At 43.4% G+C, this 17284-nt stretch overlaps 1 protein-coding gene across 7 annotated transcripts in view; it reads left to right on the top strand.

The window, feature by feature from the left end:
- The window catches only part of MAP3K4 (mitogen-activated protein kinase kinase kinase 4), a 164369-nt gene that overhangs the window by 51436 nt on the left and 95649 nt on the right, over positions 1 to 17284 (top strand). For 2 of the 7 annotated variants that reach the window (XM_081250457.1, XM_081250459.1), the window contains exon 1: positions 4395 to 6081. The exons of 1 other annotated variant lie outside the window; for it this stretch is intronic. In XM_081250457.1, the coding sequence (XP_081106583.1) occupies positions 5936 to 6081 (146 nt within the window). In that variant the 5' untranslated portion in view covers positions 4395 to 5935. Of the gene's footprint in view, positions 1 to 4392; positions 6082 to 17284 lie in introns of those variants that run through there. 4 more of the 7 variants (XM_081250461.1, XM_081250462.1, XM_081250458.1 and 1 more) reach the window with 3 other exon arrangements.

Raw genomic sequence — 17284 nt, forward strand, 5'->3', positions numbered from 1 at the left:
AGAATAATGTAAGAGCCTTTTATTTGTTGGTGTGTAAGTGTATAGACGCAAATAGCCCAAAGAGCCATTAAGATGGTCCACTGTTAATATAAGAATACAGGTTATTTCTTTTCTTTCTAATACTTTTTGTCACTTAAAACCTCACATGATATGAGTTAACATTGCTTTTATGCCTCATACTGAATGTCTATTTTATATAGTTTTTCTTCCTTACTTGTGTCTACTTTGGTTGTGTCTCTTCACAACATGTTACCCTTTAAAAAATCTGCCTTTTGATGCTTCTCAGAGTCTATTTATACCACAGTAATTGTTACCTTAGGCTTATTTCCCCAATTAGATCCATCCATCCATCCATCCATCCATCCATCCAGTTTATTTTTTCAACAGACATTTTACTGAACATGTACTATGTGTAGGATGTTATTCCAGGTGCTGAAGATACAGAGATAGCAAGAAATATTGCCCGCTCTGGAGAAGGTCACAGGGTAAGAAACACACATGTCATCAACCAAATAGGAGATGTAGATAGTGCTAAATTAAGGGTTTGCCTGAGATGTTACGGGGGCCTTCAGGGGAGCACCTCACCGTCAGGGTAGGGCAGGCTAGTGGTGAAGCTCAGAGAAGTCTTCCCAGAGCGGGTGGGAGGCCCCTGAACTTCATTTGGAGGGAGAGGTGACACCGCCACATGGCAATGGGGAGCAGAAGCCCCTGGGAGAGGGTGCGGGAGCTTTTGGCGCTTGTTCCACACGAGCTCCAAGCGCTGGTTCCGGGCTGTGTGCAAAGTCTACGCCTCTTGATTTGAAGGGATCTGAAAATAATTTAGGAACTGCAGCTTCACAATTCTCTAAAAGGCACACCTGGATGTCTGAAAGAGAAGCGAAAGGATGAGAATCAGGCAAGTTCTGTGGCTGTTTTGGTGGGGAAATAACTGAAATGTTTGGCCAGCAAGAAGAGCGGGCTCTCTCTGAGATTTCATTTGTTTAAAGCCACCCGTTCCGCACGTTGGCAGGATCCTGGAGAGGTGGAATGAGAAGTCAGAGCAGAGATGAGACGTGGGCTCTCCTGACGTCCGCTGCCTGCGCTTCCTTCTGGAAGCTTCCAGAAGGAGGGCTCTTCACCATGTGGATTTCCGCTAATGCCTCTCACCCTTTAGAGTCCGACTTGTTCTTTGTTGGAGGCCACTTCCTTTCTCTTCATTAGTTTCATTCACACTATTCTAACCACTGAAAAAAATAGCGAGAGTAATGTTTTGTCCTTTGTTTAATGATTCAGAGCTGTCGGGGGTGATGCACTCTCTTTAGATCCTTTGTTTGCACAGAGAAGCACCTCTGAAATAAGGGATGATTTGGGTCCTGGTGGAGAAATAAGAAAAACGGTCAAATCACCTCTCAGAAAAAAACCAAGGGAGATTTTATCTAACTTGCCACTCTTCAAAAGAGAAAGACTAAATTTAAATGTTACAAGGACCGTTTAAAAGTGTGGCACCTCATTATCCTTTGTACGTATCCAATTTTTTGTGTGCTTTACCGGTAAGTAGAAGAAATAGGTGCCGTAGTATCATTTTGGAAAAAAAAAAAAATCCACGTATGAAACGCCCAGTTTAGCTTTTCCTTGCTTGGAGTGAGGTTTTCGTTGCTCTTTCACTGAGTTGGCCTTTCTCCGTGTGTGCGGGAGTGAACAGGAATCAATCCCCTCTGGTCACGAGCAGATTGGGAGGTTTGTACTCTTGTCTTTCTGCCTCTTTAGAGCTGCTAAGGAGCCACCAGAGAGGAGAGGGCAGGGCTGGTGAAGAATCTAGGTGGAAAGCTCACGAATACCATAGGGAAGGGAGGAACTTATTCTAGGTAAAGTGCAGCCCCATGCTCATAATAATTAAAAACCTACAGCCTTAGAGGTTTTGTTGTTTTGTGTTGTTTTCTTAAACAAAGACATAACCCTATTTACAGCATAGCTTGAGCACATTCTTTTTGAATTATCTTTTCACAGAACCATAAAATTAACTTTCTGCTAATACACTAGCCTTGATAAGATGCTAAGGCATTATAATGATGCCCTTAACACTGATACATATATAGATATAGATACACAGACAGATGGATATCTATACCTATGTTGGCTTAAGGCTTTATCATAGTGGTAGAATGGGTCAAAATTGGGCCTGAAACTAGTAGTAAGCAAAGTTAAGAATGTTCTGTAGCTTAACCTAAACTGGACCTTTGGTAGAACTTTAATCTGGCTTTTGTAACTCATTTTAAAGTAAAGAAAGTTAATAAGGGCTATGTGAATTCTGTCTCGAGGACAGAGTGAGAGGCAATCCTCTGAAGATCTTATTGCCATTGTTTTTAAGAACATGATTAAAGGCAGTGAGATCAGCCACATGCTAAACGGTGATAAATTTAGAGACAAAAATCTAATTATAATAGTAGTTCATTAATGTTAAAAAAATCCTACTTTCTGAAAGCAATAATATTTACTGAGTTCCTCTGATGTTTGGGGCACCCAATGAAGCCTTGGTCCCCTCCCTCCAGGACTGTTCCCGTGGTGGTCAGAGGTCAGTGGTGGATGACAGAAGGTGTCTGTCCTGAAGGAGTGGACACCCCAGCAGAGAAGGAATCTGGGGGCTGGAGGGAGTGAAGGCTGTGAGGGCCTGGGCGGGGGCAAAAAGTCATGCACTTTAACTGAACATTTAGTACCAGTTAAGTAGGGTTCCTACACATGAAGCGTTACCTGATCAGCTCGATGTAAATTTGTTTGGTTCCTGCTGAAATAGACAGTACCCTCAGGTGGAAATGAAAACAAGTCTCCCTGACGCTGGTCTGTGTTGCTGAGTGTTTCTGTGGCAGGTGCATGTGTGTGCCTCTCTGTTCCCTCAAAGTCAGTGGTCAAAGCTGGTTGAATACCAACATCGAAGAATACATGGTATAGTGTTGTTTAGAGAGGGATCTGTTTGATTCTGTAACGTGTAAAGCTAATATGTCTTCCAAGAAGGATTCTGGCTTGGAGGATTGTAAAGGAACATTAGGAAAACTAGAATTACAGAAAGCTGGGAACTACTTTGCGGAGTTTTCTTCACACAGTGGCCTTGAATTAGTGTGTAAAGAATAGTTTTTATTAAGATGAAATCAGTTTTTCCCTTTTGGACTATTTTTGAATCACCATTTGAATGGATGCCAATTCGTAGCCTGCAGGAGTGCCTGCATCTTGTTCCTGCCCTAGGGAGAGTGCGTCACCAGGTGAGAGGTGGCCTCCGAAGAAGCAGGCACGGCTTAGACTGGAAAGGGTGGGCCAAGTGGAAAGGTAGTGTGATGGAATAGAACCTCCTTTTGCACAATCCGAGTAGCAGGACCAGGTATGGAGCATGTGAAGAACTCAGAAAGGTCCAGTAAGGACTTTACTGTGACAGCAACAAGATGTCAGTAAAATGAATTAGATAAGAGTGACATGTTTAGATCAGATTCAGAAAGGCTACTGTGGCCTGCAGCGTGAGAAGAGATTGGTTGGGGAGTGAGCACTCCAACAGGCAGGGAGAGCTGGAGACTGTCGCGGTTATCCAGGGAGACGAGACAGTGGTCTGAGCTAGCTAGCGAGGGTGGAGAGAAGTGAAGGGATTCCAGAGGGAGGGAGAGTTTGATGGGACTTGGACCCATCAGTCAGGGGCTGAGTGGGTGGTTGTTCAGAGTTCTGACTGGGTGAAGGTGCTGTAGTTCACCAAGTCAGAGAACACAGGCAAGGAGCAGAAGTGAGGTTGGTGTGCATAAGAAGGAAATAAATTCAGATCTTGGAATCTGGAGTACTGAATTGCAGAAACGAAGTGGCGTAGAATAGGAGGAGAATGAAAACAAAAAAGGCTGATACGGGACACAAAATTAACTTGAATGAAGAAAAAAATCACAACACTTAAATTGAACACTTAGTACTAGTTAACTTGGGTCTCTACATGCCTTACATGATTAGTGAAGTGTAAATTTGCTTGATTTCTGCTAAAATAGTACCCTCAAGTGGCAACTAAAACAACAGCAAACCACACATCTCTCAAATGCTGGTCTATACATCAAATATTATAGATTTACAAGCGGGGAGACCTGAGGACAGGCCCCGGATTGACTGTCTTCAGGAGTTATTTGTGAACTATAACTGATTCCAACTCTTACAATACTTAAAGATGTGTTAGTGAGGATAAAGTTAAGTGATTTGGTCATACCACTGTTTCAAAAGAAAATGTGAAATTCAATAAGTAAGAAGTTATCACAATTTTCTTTTGAAATAGTGCTATGACCAAATCATTTAACTTTATTCTGACCAATCTGTGTAAAATAGTATTGTCCCCTCCAGCCTCTTCCCAGCTTACTTTTCTCCATAGCAGTTATCACCCGCTGATATGCTAAGTATTTACTTGTTTGTTTTTCTTCTGTTCTCTCTCTTCCCCTTACTCATCTAGGATGTTATCTCTACCAGGAAAAGACTTTGTTTTGCTTACTACTATATCCCCAGCGTCTAGCTTAGTTCCCGGCACATATATGCATTTAGTAAGTATTTGTTGAATAACTGTTTTTGAGTAAATAAAATGAATGTCAATTTGGAAATTCAGCACCATCAGGTCATATAATAATAGACTATCTTAATAAAGAAAATAGACCGAAAAAGTTCTTAAACTACAGAGAAATTTCTGTAACCTACTTTGAATGCACTATAGCTAATTTCACACATATATGTGAAATACACGAATATGTATATACAGTATAATGTACTTATGAATGCGACATAGCTAACTGGCCTTTAAATATAATCATATTTAAACTTTTCCACCTTGGCCACTTTTCTTACCAACGTTTAATCAAAACGTGTATTTTACATATTCAAGCTCCACCAAATGAGCTTTTGAAAACCAGTGCATTTGACTCAATAGAAATGTACTTAATTTTAAACGATACTGTTTTTGAATTAACTCTAGACTTCACCTTAAGGGAAATTTTGTAAATATTTGCAAATTAAAACTGTGAAGCCTCAGATGCTCTCTGAGTAAATGAGGCGGTGATATTTCAACAGTATTTTTACAACTCTGAAATAATCTGTAGAACTGTTTTCTTTTTTCTTTTTCCTTTAGTGTAGGAGCACTCCAGCCCGAGTTTCTGGAAGATCAATACCAGATTCCAGAGGTTAGAAGGTTAGATCAGTGTTCTTTCCCGCCCTGTTGATAGCAGGGTAACTTTAATGTTCTGCGTTTCCAGAGTCTCTGTTTACACAGTCTCAGAACCCTGAGTCTTGTGTGTGTGTTGAAGATTACTCTTTCATCGGAGTGCACCCCCGGCCCCCCAGGACTGACAGGTCTCCCAAAGCCTCCACGCCCGCGGGTGAGCTGTGAGCGTTACATCCATCCCTGTTTCTGAGGATGGCATCTACGTTTGGCGACGATCCTCTTGCTAAAGTTCACAAAGCACTTAAAAGTCAGGAGTCGCCGCCTAACCCAGGCCGCGATGCCCTTCCCGGGGCCCTCGGTGCACGCCCCCCGCTGACCACCTGGGAGCACCGGCGCGCACAGCCCACCGCACACTCCTCGCGAGCGTAGCCAGACGGCGGCGGCGGCGAGACCCGGCCCCCGGGGCAGAGCGCCGCTACCCCAACCTGCTAGCTGTCTGACGCCCGGTCTCCCACGCCTCCACCCCTCCCCTCCCCTCCCCTCCCCTCCCCTCCCCGGCCTTCCCCGCCGGTCCATCCCCGCGCCCGCCGCCGCCTCCCTGGGAAGCTTGTCCCTCGCCACCCGCCGTAGCCCGGCGCTGGCCGGTCGCCGTCTCCAAGATGGCCGCGGCGCGAGCGGCTCCTGCGGCGGGCTAGAGGCGGAGGCGGAGCCGAGTCACTCCTGCACTCCGGGGCTCCGGTCCCCCGCGCCAGGCTGCAGCTTACTGGCCGCCGCGGCCATGCGGGGCTCCGTGCACGGATGAGAGAAGCCGCCGCCGCCGCCGAGCTGGTCCCGCCGCCCGCCTTCGCCGTCACTCCCGCCGCCGCCATGGAGGAGCCGCCGCCGCCGCCGCCGCCGCCGCCGGCGGAACCCGAACCCGAGCCGGAGCGCTGCCGGGCGGCGAGGTGAGTGGGGCTGCCGCGGCGGGCCCGGCGCAGAAAGCGGGTCTCGTCCTGGCCCGAGCTCGGTCGGGGGCCCGAGGGGGCGTGGGGGCCTCTGCTTCCCGCCAGGTGGTGCGGGAGCATCCAGGCTGCCGGGCCGGAGGGGCGGGGTGCAGCCCTGGACGGAGGGCACGGCGGCCGGGTCGGCCCAGGGACCCCTGCCGGGGCGCCGCGGGTCCGGCCGAGCGCTCAGCCCGCAGGCCCTCCCTGCAGCTTCGCCGCGCGCCGGGAATGCGGCGGGGCGGGAGCGTAGCGGGGCGCCCCTGGTCCTGCCGGGACTGGCACCCCCCCCTCCTCCCCCTCCCCCTCCAAGGCTTCCGAACCGGCGCCGCGCTGAAACTACGCCCCTCGTTACTAAGCGAAAATGCTACCTCCCCTTCGCCCCCGCTCAAGTAAAGAGGTAGACGCTCGTGAAGCAGATGCACACTGGCTGTTTCCCCTTCGTTCTCCTCCTGCCCTCCGGTTGTCTCACCCTGAGTGTGCCTGCTGGCTCTCCTGTGAGAAACTGCATTTAGGCTGTGCAGACAGGTTGGTTTCTCTTTCTGAGGGCCCTTTACCGGCCGTGAGTAGTAGCGCTGTGCCGATTGTTGCTCACACGTGCACATCAAGTGAAGGATTGATTTGTCCAAAACTTTGCTCCCACAGGAAGCTCTAATATGGAACTTTGGTACCCAAAGCATTCGTTGCATTCTGTTCCCTAGGGGCTCTATTAATGAATTCTTATGTCGTTTTTCTGATCGGGAGATGAAATTCGCCATAACTAAGAATTTCCCTCTTCTGTGCCTCCGTTTGTATGTTCCAATGCCCTCTTACCCCTGTCTTCTGCATCCCAGTGTAAATTGCACACTGCTGCCCCCTGTCCCCTGTAAGGAAAATACTTCCACGTCTCCTCTTGCATCTTGCTGTCTTGCTCTGTAGTTGCAGGAATCAGGGAGTCAAGTGTCCTCTTTCTTTTTCCTCCTTAAAGAAATTTTAAACAAAGTCTGCAGCTGTAGTAAGAACTGAATACGGGAACCACATTCGTGCTTGTTATGACCCAGTCAGCCCAAACAGATGTGTTTTGTTTCTACAGGCTGTGAAGAAAGTCGTTCTTCATTTTCCTTAACTCTGAGGTACTTCGAGATACTCTTGTGGACTTTTAGGGAACAGCTTCTCTAAATAATGGTACATGGTGTAATGAGAATTCTTTTTGGTCCTTTGGAATACATCTAACATTTTTAGAACTTTTGTCAGAAAGTTTATTATATAAATTTGATAGTAGATTCATACTTTGAGTATTTTGACTCCTTTACATTTTTCTTTAAAAATAATAATAGCGAACACTTACTAATCGTTTAAAATGGGCCATTTCCTTTGCTTCTATTAACCCATTTAATCTTGACCAACAGCCTTATGAGGAACATACTATTACTGTCTCTTTTTAAGATGAGGAAACTGAGACACAGAGTTAAGTGTTTTGTCCAAGGTTTCACGTGCTGAACTCAGGTCTGGCTGCACATTCCCTGCCTTTAACCACCATGAAGAAGAGAGTTGATTTCATTATACAAACGAGCAGATCAGAAGTTATTTTCTGTATAACTATACTCTGGGAAAAAATGGATGTGAACATTGTTAGGTAAAAGGAACAGAGAATTGCAAATGTGCTGTAAAAAATGACTGTTTCTCTAATGATAAAAAGAAACCTTGAGTCTTCAGCCAGGTTTCTGTCTTTGTTATAGTAGAAATAGGTCAGGATAATCGGCTTCATCCAACTTTAAGTGAACAACAGTGTACAGAACAAGAAGATCTTAGAAATATTTTTCTTAGCAACATTGCAGTTAAGTTTACAATAGCAAATCTGTAAAACATTACTTGACAAAGCTGTTATTTTTTCTTTTATATGCCCTCATTGTCACCACCCCCTTTTTAATACACAGAGCTGACCTCTGATCAACTTACTGTAGACCATTAGTAGAAGATGCTTCAGGGGCTCTGCAGTTGTTTATTTGAATTTCCTTTACTTATGTTTTTAACCATTTTAAAGAAGTCCAACATGCATTTTCAAATAATGCTAGATGCCACATTTAATGCATAGGAGACCAATAATGTGACTTGTGCTACTAGGTTGACTGGTTTGGGACAGACCAGAATAAAGCTCCATCTGCCGTCTTTGCTCATGCACTTCATGTCGATGTGTCATTGGCTAGGAAGGCTGAGCTGATGCACAGGTCTTTTGTGGAAAGCAGGCCCGCACACGTTGCCCAGTGCGGCAGGTGCCGGCCCAGTACATCTGCTCAGTGCGTGCTGACGTGAGAGTTACGTAATGACCGGGGAGCACAGAACAGGCTGAGAAGTGACAGTGGTCTTACGGTTTCCCTGCCTGTTGTCACTGGTGGATGCTTCTTGTCCCTGCGTTTCTTAGATAATTCATGATAAGGATAATAGCCGTTGCTGTTGTTAGTGATTAAACTTAGAAATAAGCGTGCCTTATAATTTCTTTTTTAAGCTTCTGGGTCACTTGTAGGAGGATCCTGAGATTACAAGGAGAGCTTTTAAACCTAATTTGGAACAAGTTACTTTTGTGATTTCTTGAATCTGCACTTAAAAAAAACACAGATCTTGGCTATTAAGGCTGATACGAGACTGCTGCTATCCCCTGTAAGTGTTCATAAAAATGTTTACGTTAGGGCTTCCCTGGTGGCACAGTGGTTGAGAGTCCACCTGCCGATGCAGGGGACACGGGTTCGTGCCCCGGTCCGGGAGGATCCCACATGCCGCGGAGCGGCTGGGCCCGTGAGCCATGGCCGCTGAGCCTGCGCGTCCGGAGCCTGTGCTCCGCAGTGGGAGAGGCCACAACAGTGAGAGGCCCGCGTACCGCAAAAATAAAAAAAAAACAAAGTTTTTGTTAAAAATAGCCTCCTTGGGCTTCCCTGGTGGCGCAGTGGTTAAGAATCCGCCTGCCAAATGCAGGGGACACAGGTTCAAGCCCTGGTCCGGGAAGGTCCCACATGCCGTGGAGCAACTAAACCCGTGCGCCACAACTGCTGAGCCTGCGTGCCTAGAGCCTGTGCTCCGCAATAAGAGAAGCCACCGCAATGAGAAGCCCGCGCACCGCAACCAAGAGTAGCCCCCGCTCGCCGCAAGTAGAGAAAGCCCACGTGCAGCAACGAAAGCCCAGTGCAGCCAAAAATAAATTTAAAAAATAATAAATTTATTTTAAAAAATAGCCTCCTTGTTCTCATTTATTGACCCGTGTAAAGTACTTGTTACATGAAATAACTTTTTTTAACCAGTGACTTTATTTACTTTTTATAATGTGGTTCTTATAAGTTCATTTGAAAAAATGGGTTTCACTACTAAAAAAGTACTTCAATGTTCTGTTCCTCCTGGGCGATTTGATCTCTCCCTCTCCTTGAACGTCCCCTTGGAGCCTGCTTGTTTCAGTCTTGCCATGGGATTTCACTTACTTATTCTCCTTAGCGAAACCCACCTTATGGTGCAGCTGCAGGCTCTCCAGCAGCATCAGTGATGGGCGTGGCCTGAGACCCTTACTAGGGGAGATACCCTTGGCAGAGGTGGCTTTAGGCAGAGAAGCAGTGGCCACACAGCAGTAACAAAGGGCTCCAGTGATAGCAGAAGCTCCTTCATGTTCTGAAATGGGGACAGCTCGTCTTTCAAGAGGGACTTTGTGGTGCCCTTTAATTGTCATATTGTTAGAAGTTGCTTCTACTTCTTTCACTTGCGTTCTCTTAATGTCTTGTAAATCTTGTTCTGAGCCCTACCGAAGTAAGGGGATATAAAGTCTTGATTGTTTACTGGATACATTGCCTTAATAACTTCCTGTTACTTAATAATTCCTCATTCTTCAGTGATTATCATTTTTACTCATAGCATGCTGTTGTTTTAGCCTTCTCATTTGACCAGGTGGTATGTATTGTTTACAAAGACACTTTGATGCCTCCGGTCAGGCCATTGGAAATAATTTCTTTAAAGAGAAAATGGGGGTAATGTTGGAAAAAGAGTTTGGCCAGTGACTGCTGTGGGTCTTTATAAGCTGGCATTCCCTGGGCAGCATAAGGTAAGCAAGGTTCAGGTACTGTGCTTCAGCTCCTACTTGGCTTTGTCTGTACCTGGTGGGTCAGTGTATTCTCTTGCCTGTAGAAAGCCAAAGTATAATTAAGAGCTTGATTGGTAAGTGTGACGTCAGCCAGGGAAATCAGCTGAATGGTCTTAGTGACTAATGTCAACAGACCAGGTTGGTTTGTATCCCTAACAGGCGCAGCCCCTTAAAGCCATCTGTTTAAAAAACCCTCAGTGGTAGATTTTTACTAATGGTAAGTCGCAGAGGATCACCTAACTGTCTTCACCCTCCTCATAATCCACTCCTCTGACCCTGCCCCCGACAAAGAATCCTTTGGCGTAGTTTCTGAAAAAGGTGTGGCAAAGATGTCAGTGGTTGGTCTTTCATAAAATGCTTTTTGACTCTTGTGAGTATTGTGTTCAAAAAAGATCATGATGGTATGTGGTTTTTCTGGATTTGTCATAAAATTAAATTTATTATTTTTTTTTAAATAAATTTATTTATTTTTGGCTGCGTTGGGTCTTCGTTGCTGCGCGCAGGCTTTCTCTAGTTGCGGCGAGCGCGGGCTACTCTTCCTTGTGGTGCGCGGGCTTCTCATTGCGGTGGCTTCTCTTGTGGCAGAGCACGGGCTCTAGGTGCGCAGGCTTCAGTAGTTGTGGCCTGCGGGCTCAGTAGTTGTGGCTCGTGGGCTCTAGAGTGCAGGCTCAGTAGTTGTGGCGCATGGGCTTAGTTGCTCCGTGGCATGTGGGATCTTTCCAAACCAGGGATCGAACCCGTGTCCCCTGCATTGGCAGGTGGATTCTTAACCACTGCGCCACCAGGGAAGTCCATAGAATTAAATTAAAAAAATTTAGACCTACGTGAGAATTCTGTGCAGCTATTAAAAACCATGTTTTTAAGGAATATTCAGTGACATGGTCAAATGCTCATGATATAATTCCTTCTAGATAAGTCTTCATACAAGTGGGACCTGAGTATCTACTTTTAAAGAGATTCTCAGGTACTTCAGATTTATACATACCCACCACGGTGTTCAATGAGAAAAGCAGATTTTACAACAACATGTGCAGAAGATGGTAGCCAATACTTGAGGTGGCTGCTCAGCTCCTATAGATCTCTCCACCAGCTGTGACTGTCCCGCCCCCTCACCCAACCCCCTCTCTCGATTCTAGCTCCATGGTACAGATTGGAGCTGCCCTCGGCTTACGCACTCCTGGCTATAGGGATGGGCGCTTGATGCAAGCCAGGCCATTCGAGTTCTTTCCTAGGATTTTTCAAATTGGAGCTGGGGGACAGAAAAGCTCTTTTTAGTAACTGAAATGTATACTGTGGAGTCCTGAGCCTAGAGCTAGCTCCCTGAACTGTAGTCACCATCTCACAGAGAACTAGTTTGGTTTCAGACAGTGACGTTGAACCCCAGAGAAAAGAAGAGACCAAAAGAAGTCTTTGGCTATTGTCCTTTTATGCTACATTCACCCCCATTTTTCTCTTGATTCGATATGTGAATTGATAAATTCTTTATTTCTGCATAAACAATTAATAATTTGAGTTGGGCTTCTTAAAATCCTTATACTTAGTATGAACCCATTAAAAAAAAGTATATATGTGTCTAGAAAAAAGGTTGAAGGGATACATCCTACTTTTTTCCTGGATTTTTTTATAATGAACGTTACATGTTTTTATTTTACAATAAAAAGCTAGAGAGCCCAAATTCCTGTACATTTATAATTTTAAGTCTCTTTGCTTTGCATTGTTCCTAAAATTGATAAGATTCTATATGTTATATAAAGAGACTATTGTTGCCAAATTTTAAATTAATTAAAATTTTCCTTTTAAAAATTTTAGTATATATGCACTATCTGAGCTGAAAACCATTTGGTTTTCTTTAATTATTTAGTTCTACCTGGATAACAGAGTTTGTAGTTGAGATACAAGCAACATCAGCAGTAACAAACAAAGGGCTTGCTCTATGGTGGCCTTTATAGTCATAGAATTATTACTTCGATCTATAACTATATTCTCAACATGTATGTTATGTTAAAATACTTTACCCTTTTTAAGAGGCATGGTTGAAACCACTGTATTTTAAAAGGAACATTATTTCTCTGGAAAGTAGGTGTGGTAGGTACAGTCTTATATTTCCCACAGACCTCACACTCACGTATGGAGTGCAAGTTGCCTTTAGATATTTATTCACTAATGGTATAGGCAAAATGAAAACTTGTTTTTGACCTGTAAGAACACTCATTTGTCGTATTTTGCAGACATCAGTAGAAGTATTAGTCTCATGGATCATATGGATGCCAAATGTTTATAAAGTAGCAGGGAAAGATATTAAGAATATATTAGGCATTCTTTCAAAAGCGTTTCATAAGAGGATTTCATTTCAGCATAATTTCAGAAGAAGTAAGCCTTCTGTGGAAAAAAGTAGATGCTAAGCTTTAAAGCTGATCAGATTTGATGTTTTCAGTGGAGCTTTTTTTTTTTTTCTTTTTGCATGTGAGCAGGCTATTTGAGGATACTGCTGAACTGTAGAATGTTCTCAACAGGGCTTATTAGAGGACAACTAGTTTGGAGATATAAAATTAATAGAAATTGTCAACCTTTTTAGTCTTTCAGTGGAAATAGTTTGGAAGAAAATTTAATACATGCATTAATTTTATTGTACCATTAAAATTCTGAAGTCTTTTTGTGTAGGAACATAAAAATATAGGTATAAGTTGGTTTTCTCACAAATTTTTTTTAAAATTAATTAGTTTATTTATTTATTGGCTGTGTTGGGTCTTTGTTGCTGTGCACGGGCTTTCTGTAGTTGCAGCGAGCAGGGGCTACTTTTCATTGTGGTGTGTGGGCTTCTCATTGCGGTGGCTTCTCTTCTTGTGGAGCACAGGTGCTAGGTGTGTGGGCTTCAGTACTTGTGGCGTACGGGCTCAGTAGTTGTGGCTCGCGGGCTCTAGAGTGCAGGCTCAGTAGCTGTGGCACACTGGCTTAGTTGCTCCGTGGCATGTGGGATCTTCCTGGACCAGGGCATCTGAGCCATGCCCTTCATTTCAGAGGTGAGAAAAGCAGCCTACAGAGGCTGCAGCTTCCCCAGGGTCACAGCCTAGGACCCAGGTCTCCAGGCTCTCGCCTCCCGTTCCTTCTGTCACTCTGTGCTCCCGTTAGTGTCCAGAGCTAAAGGTGCTCTTCAGCTCAGGCCCACACACCAACCATGGATGGAATACTAGGCTTTCTGGATTAATTGGACTTTATAGGGTGGAGAAGTGATAAAAGATTCGTTTTCAGAAAAAGAAAAAAAAATGCAAAAAGAACACCCAACCCTGAAATCTCCCTCAAACTCATTGTACACACCTTTTTTCCCATGAAACTTTATTTCAAGTTCACAGACTAAAGAGGTGCCAGCGCTCAAACCTTTTTAGAGATCTCGTTATTTTTTTCTGTGCTCAGTCTTTAGGTCAATCAGGCAGTAAGATTGTAATTTCTGTCCCAGGGTGGTGATGTTGAAACTCTGGCTGCGATTGTGACCTATGGTAGGAAATATGTTTTACAACAGTATGTGGGTGCTGTATAACAGAAACAAAAATGTATGAAACAGTGTTTGACCTTGTAATATATGATATATGCTGATAATTCTTGTTTTGTTCTCTTCTACTAAAAAAGTTGTTCATCATGACTCATTAAATTGATTTTATTATCCACAAATGGGTTGTGACCCTCATTTTGAAAAACACGGCTCTACCAAAATTTTTAAAAGATGCTATTGCAAATACTTTGTCCTTTCTCCCTTGAGATTGAATCAGGAGAACAAGCATTGTGCTTATCCACTAAATGATCAAAAGGCATTTTGAAGAAGCTAGGCACGATTTGGATCCTACTGTTTCTTCTTTGAAAACAGCATTATTCCCCAAAGGCAAGAATAAGAATGCATCTTATCCTTGTGTCTCAAGGTTGTTCTCTTGGTTGCTTATCCTTAAACACAAGGGTTGTAAAGATGAGTTTAAAATTTGGTATTAATTTTACAGTAAAATTTGTGTTGGAATATATGAGTACATTAGATAATTTGTTCATTTTTCTCTGAAACACTAATATGTATTTTAATTTTTTTTCCAGTAGAGCAGTCCTCAAGAAAAGAAAAAAAAGGAACTCATTCTCTCCTCCTGCTCTGTGTATGTGTGTGTGTGTGTGTGTGTGTGTGTGTGTGTGTGTTAGGGTACAGCAGTTTTCACTGTAGTGAAGTATATTTTTATTTTTTAAAAATTTTATTTATTTATTTTTGGCTGCATTGGGTCTTCATTGCTGCACGCAGGCTTTCTCTAGTTGCGTCGAGCGGGGGCTACTCTTCGTTGCAGTGCGCGGGCTTCTCATTGCGGTGGCTTCTCTTTGTGGAGCATGGGCTGTATGTAGGCGTGCGGGCTTCAGTAGTTGTGGCTCACGGGCTCTAGAGCGCAGGCTCAGTAGTTGTGGTGCACGGGCTTAGTTGCTCCGCGGCGTGTGGGATCTTCACGGACCAGGGCTGGAACCCGTGTCCCCTGCATCGGCAGGCGGACTCTCAACCACTGCGCCACCAGGGAAGCCCCCCAAGTATATTTTTAAGAAAAGGATGACCTGGGGTGTTATATTTTGCTCTCCTTCTTTGCCTTGTTAATTCTTCCTCCTCCTCCTGGTCTTCTTTTAAGCACTGCTTACTTCAGGGTCAGCCTTCCCTTGACCTCATACCCCTTCACTATAAGTTAGATTAAGTCCTTCTGTTCTGAGTCTTCCTAGTTCCGGTGGTTTTCCACCATGTTCTAGCCTCTACCATTTGTAATTATCTACTTGAGTGAACGTTTATTTATTGTCTCTTGGCCTCAATAGCCATCGGACTCCAGGAGGGCAGGGACGTGGTTGTTTGGCTCCCTTTTAGCTCTCAGTTCCTGGCACAGTGTCTAATGATTGGTAGGCTCTCCACAGGTACTTGTTGGATGGAGGAGGCAGTGGATATATTGGAGGGCACAGAGGTGTTGGTACTAGACAGACAGGCTTTGAATCTTACCTTTTAATTAGTAGCCTCTGATTTGGGGAAAGTTACTTAACTTCGCTCAGAGTCAGTTTGCTTATTTGAAAATCAAATAATAATAGCACCTCCTTCGTAGGTTGTTACTAAATTAAATGAGATAATGGCCTTTTATATAAAGTGCTCAGTAATTGTTAGCTCTTTATTAATTTCTTTTCTTTTTATTTTTTCATTTAAAGTGAAAAGGGAGGAAGTCCATCATAATTAATTTTCATAAAAAGCTATCAAGTATGTTTTGAGGCTAGGTACATTTTAAAATCGCTGCAGTAATCTTTATTCAAGAAACATTTGTTTTTTCTATGTCTGGTGAAGTCATAGGAGAAAGAGGATTTGGGCACCTGGCTTTTCCAAATTCCCTCTTTTGCTTCAACTGTGATTATTTTGCATATTCCTAAAGGTGTTTGGAATTTTGGCGCGAGGGTCATAAATCATGCCACTAAAATCAGAAGTGTTAACACTACAGGTTGAATGACTCCTTTAGGTCATTAGGCACAACTCAGTCTTTTTCTCTGGAACTTCTTTTTAGTTGTTTAACTTTACAACTTAGATTACTACGGTTTTCATTTTTTTAAATGTTGTGTATTATGTTTAAGAGTAATATTTTCCAAATTGATCTAGCTGTTGCCTTAGAAAAGTGAATGAAATCACTTTTCTAAATCAGTTAGAAATCTCTCTGATTATAAAAGTAACACGTGTCAATTGTAGAAAAATCTGAAAAGTATAAAGAGGAAAATAGCCAGTCATAATCCTACCATCTAAAAATAGTCACCATTAACATTTTGGCATATTTCTTTCCTGGGCTTTACCTCTTTACCTCTGTGTGTGTGTGTGTGTGTGTGTGTGTGTGTGTGTGTGATTTATATATTGGTTTGGCCAAAAAGTTCGTTCGGTTTTTTCCTAAGATGGTTCTAGCAGTGCTTCGTTGTCTTTAATTTCATTCCAGACAATTTTGTTGGGTTGTACTGTGATATATACCCTAACATATCAGCGTGCATTTAAAGAAAAAACTTATCAAAATTGGTGGATTTTTGTGTAGCCGTTTTAATATTGCAGGTGGAAGGAAGAAAGCCACATTTTCAGCATATTATGCTTTATTATTTCAAGAAAGGTAGGAACGCAACTGAAACCCAAAAATGATGTGTACGGTGTGTGGAGAAGGTGCTGTAACTGATTGAATGTGTCAAAAGTGGTTTGCGAAGTTTCGTGTTGGAGACTTCTTGCTGGATGATGCTCCGTGGTCAGGTAGACCAGTTGAAGTTGATTGGTCTCATTAATTGAGAACAATCAGTGTTATACCACGAGGGAGATAACCGAATTCTCAGAATACGTGAATCGAGCATTGAAAATCATTTGCACCAGCTTGGTTACATTAATCGCTTTGATGTTCCACATAAGTTAAGTGTATTTCTGCATGCAATTCTCTACTGAAACGTAAGGAAAACCTTCCGTTTATAAAACAAATTGTGACGGGTGATGAAAAGTGGATACTGTACAATAATGTGGAATGGAAGAGATCGTGGGGCAAGCGAAATGAACCACCACCAACCACAGCAAAGGCCGGTCTTTATCCAAAGAAGGTGATGTTGTGTATATGGTGGGATTGGAAGGGAGTCCTCTCTTATGAGCTCCTTGCGGAAAACCGAACGATTAATTCCAACAAGTACTGCTCCTAATTAGACCAACTGAAAGCAGCACTCGTCAAAAAGCGTCCAGAATTAGTCAAAAGAAAATGCATAATCTTCCATCAGGATAACGCAAGACTGCGTGTTTCTTTGATGACCAGGCAAAAACTTACAGCTTGGCTGGGAAGTTCTGATTCATCTGCCATTTTCACCAGACATTGCACCTTTGGATTTCCATTTATTTCTGTCTTTACAAAATTCTCTTAATGGAAAAAATTTCAATTCCCTGGAAGACTGTAAGAGGCACCTGGAACAGTTCTTTACTCAAAAAGGTAAAAAGTTTTGGGAAGATGGAATTATGAAGTTGCCTGAAAAATGGCAGAAGGTGGTGGAACAAAAGGATGAATATGCTGTTCAGTAGAGTTCTTGGTG

Source organism: Mesoplodon bidens (genome assembly GCF_964165515.1).
Source record: "Mesoplodon bidens genome assembly, chromosome: 12".
Classification (NCBI taxonomy): domain Eukaryota; kingdom Metazoa; phylum Chordata; class Mammalia; order Artiodactyla; family Ziphiidae; genus Mesoplodon; species Mesoplodon bidens.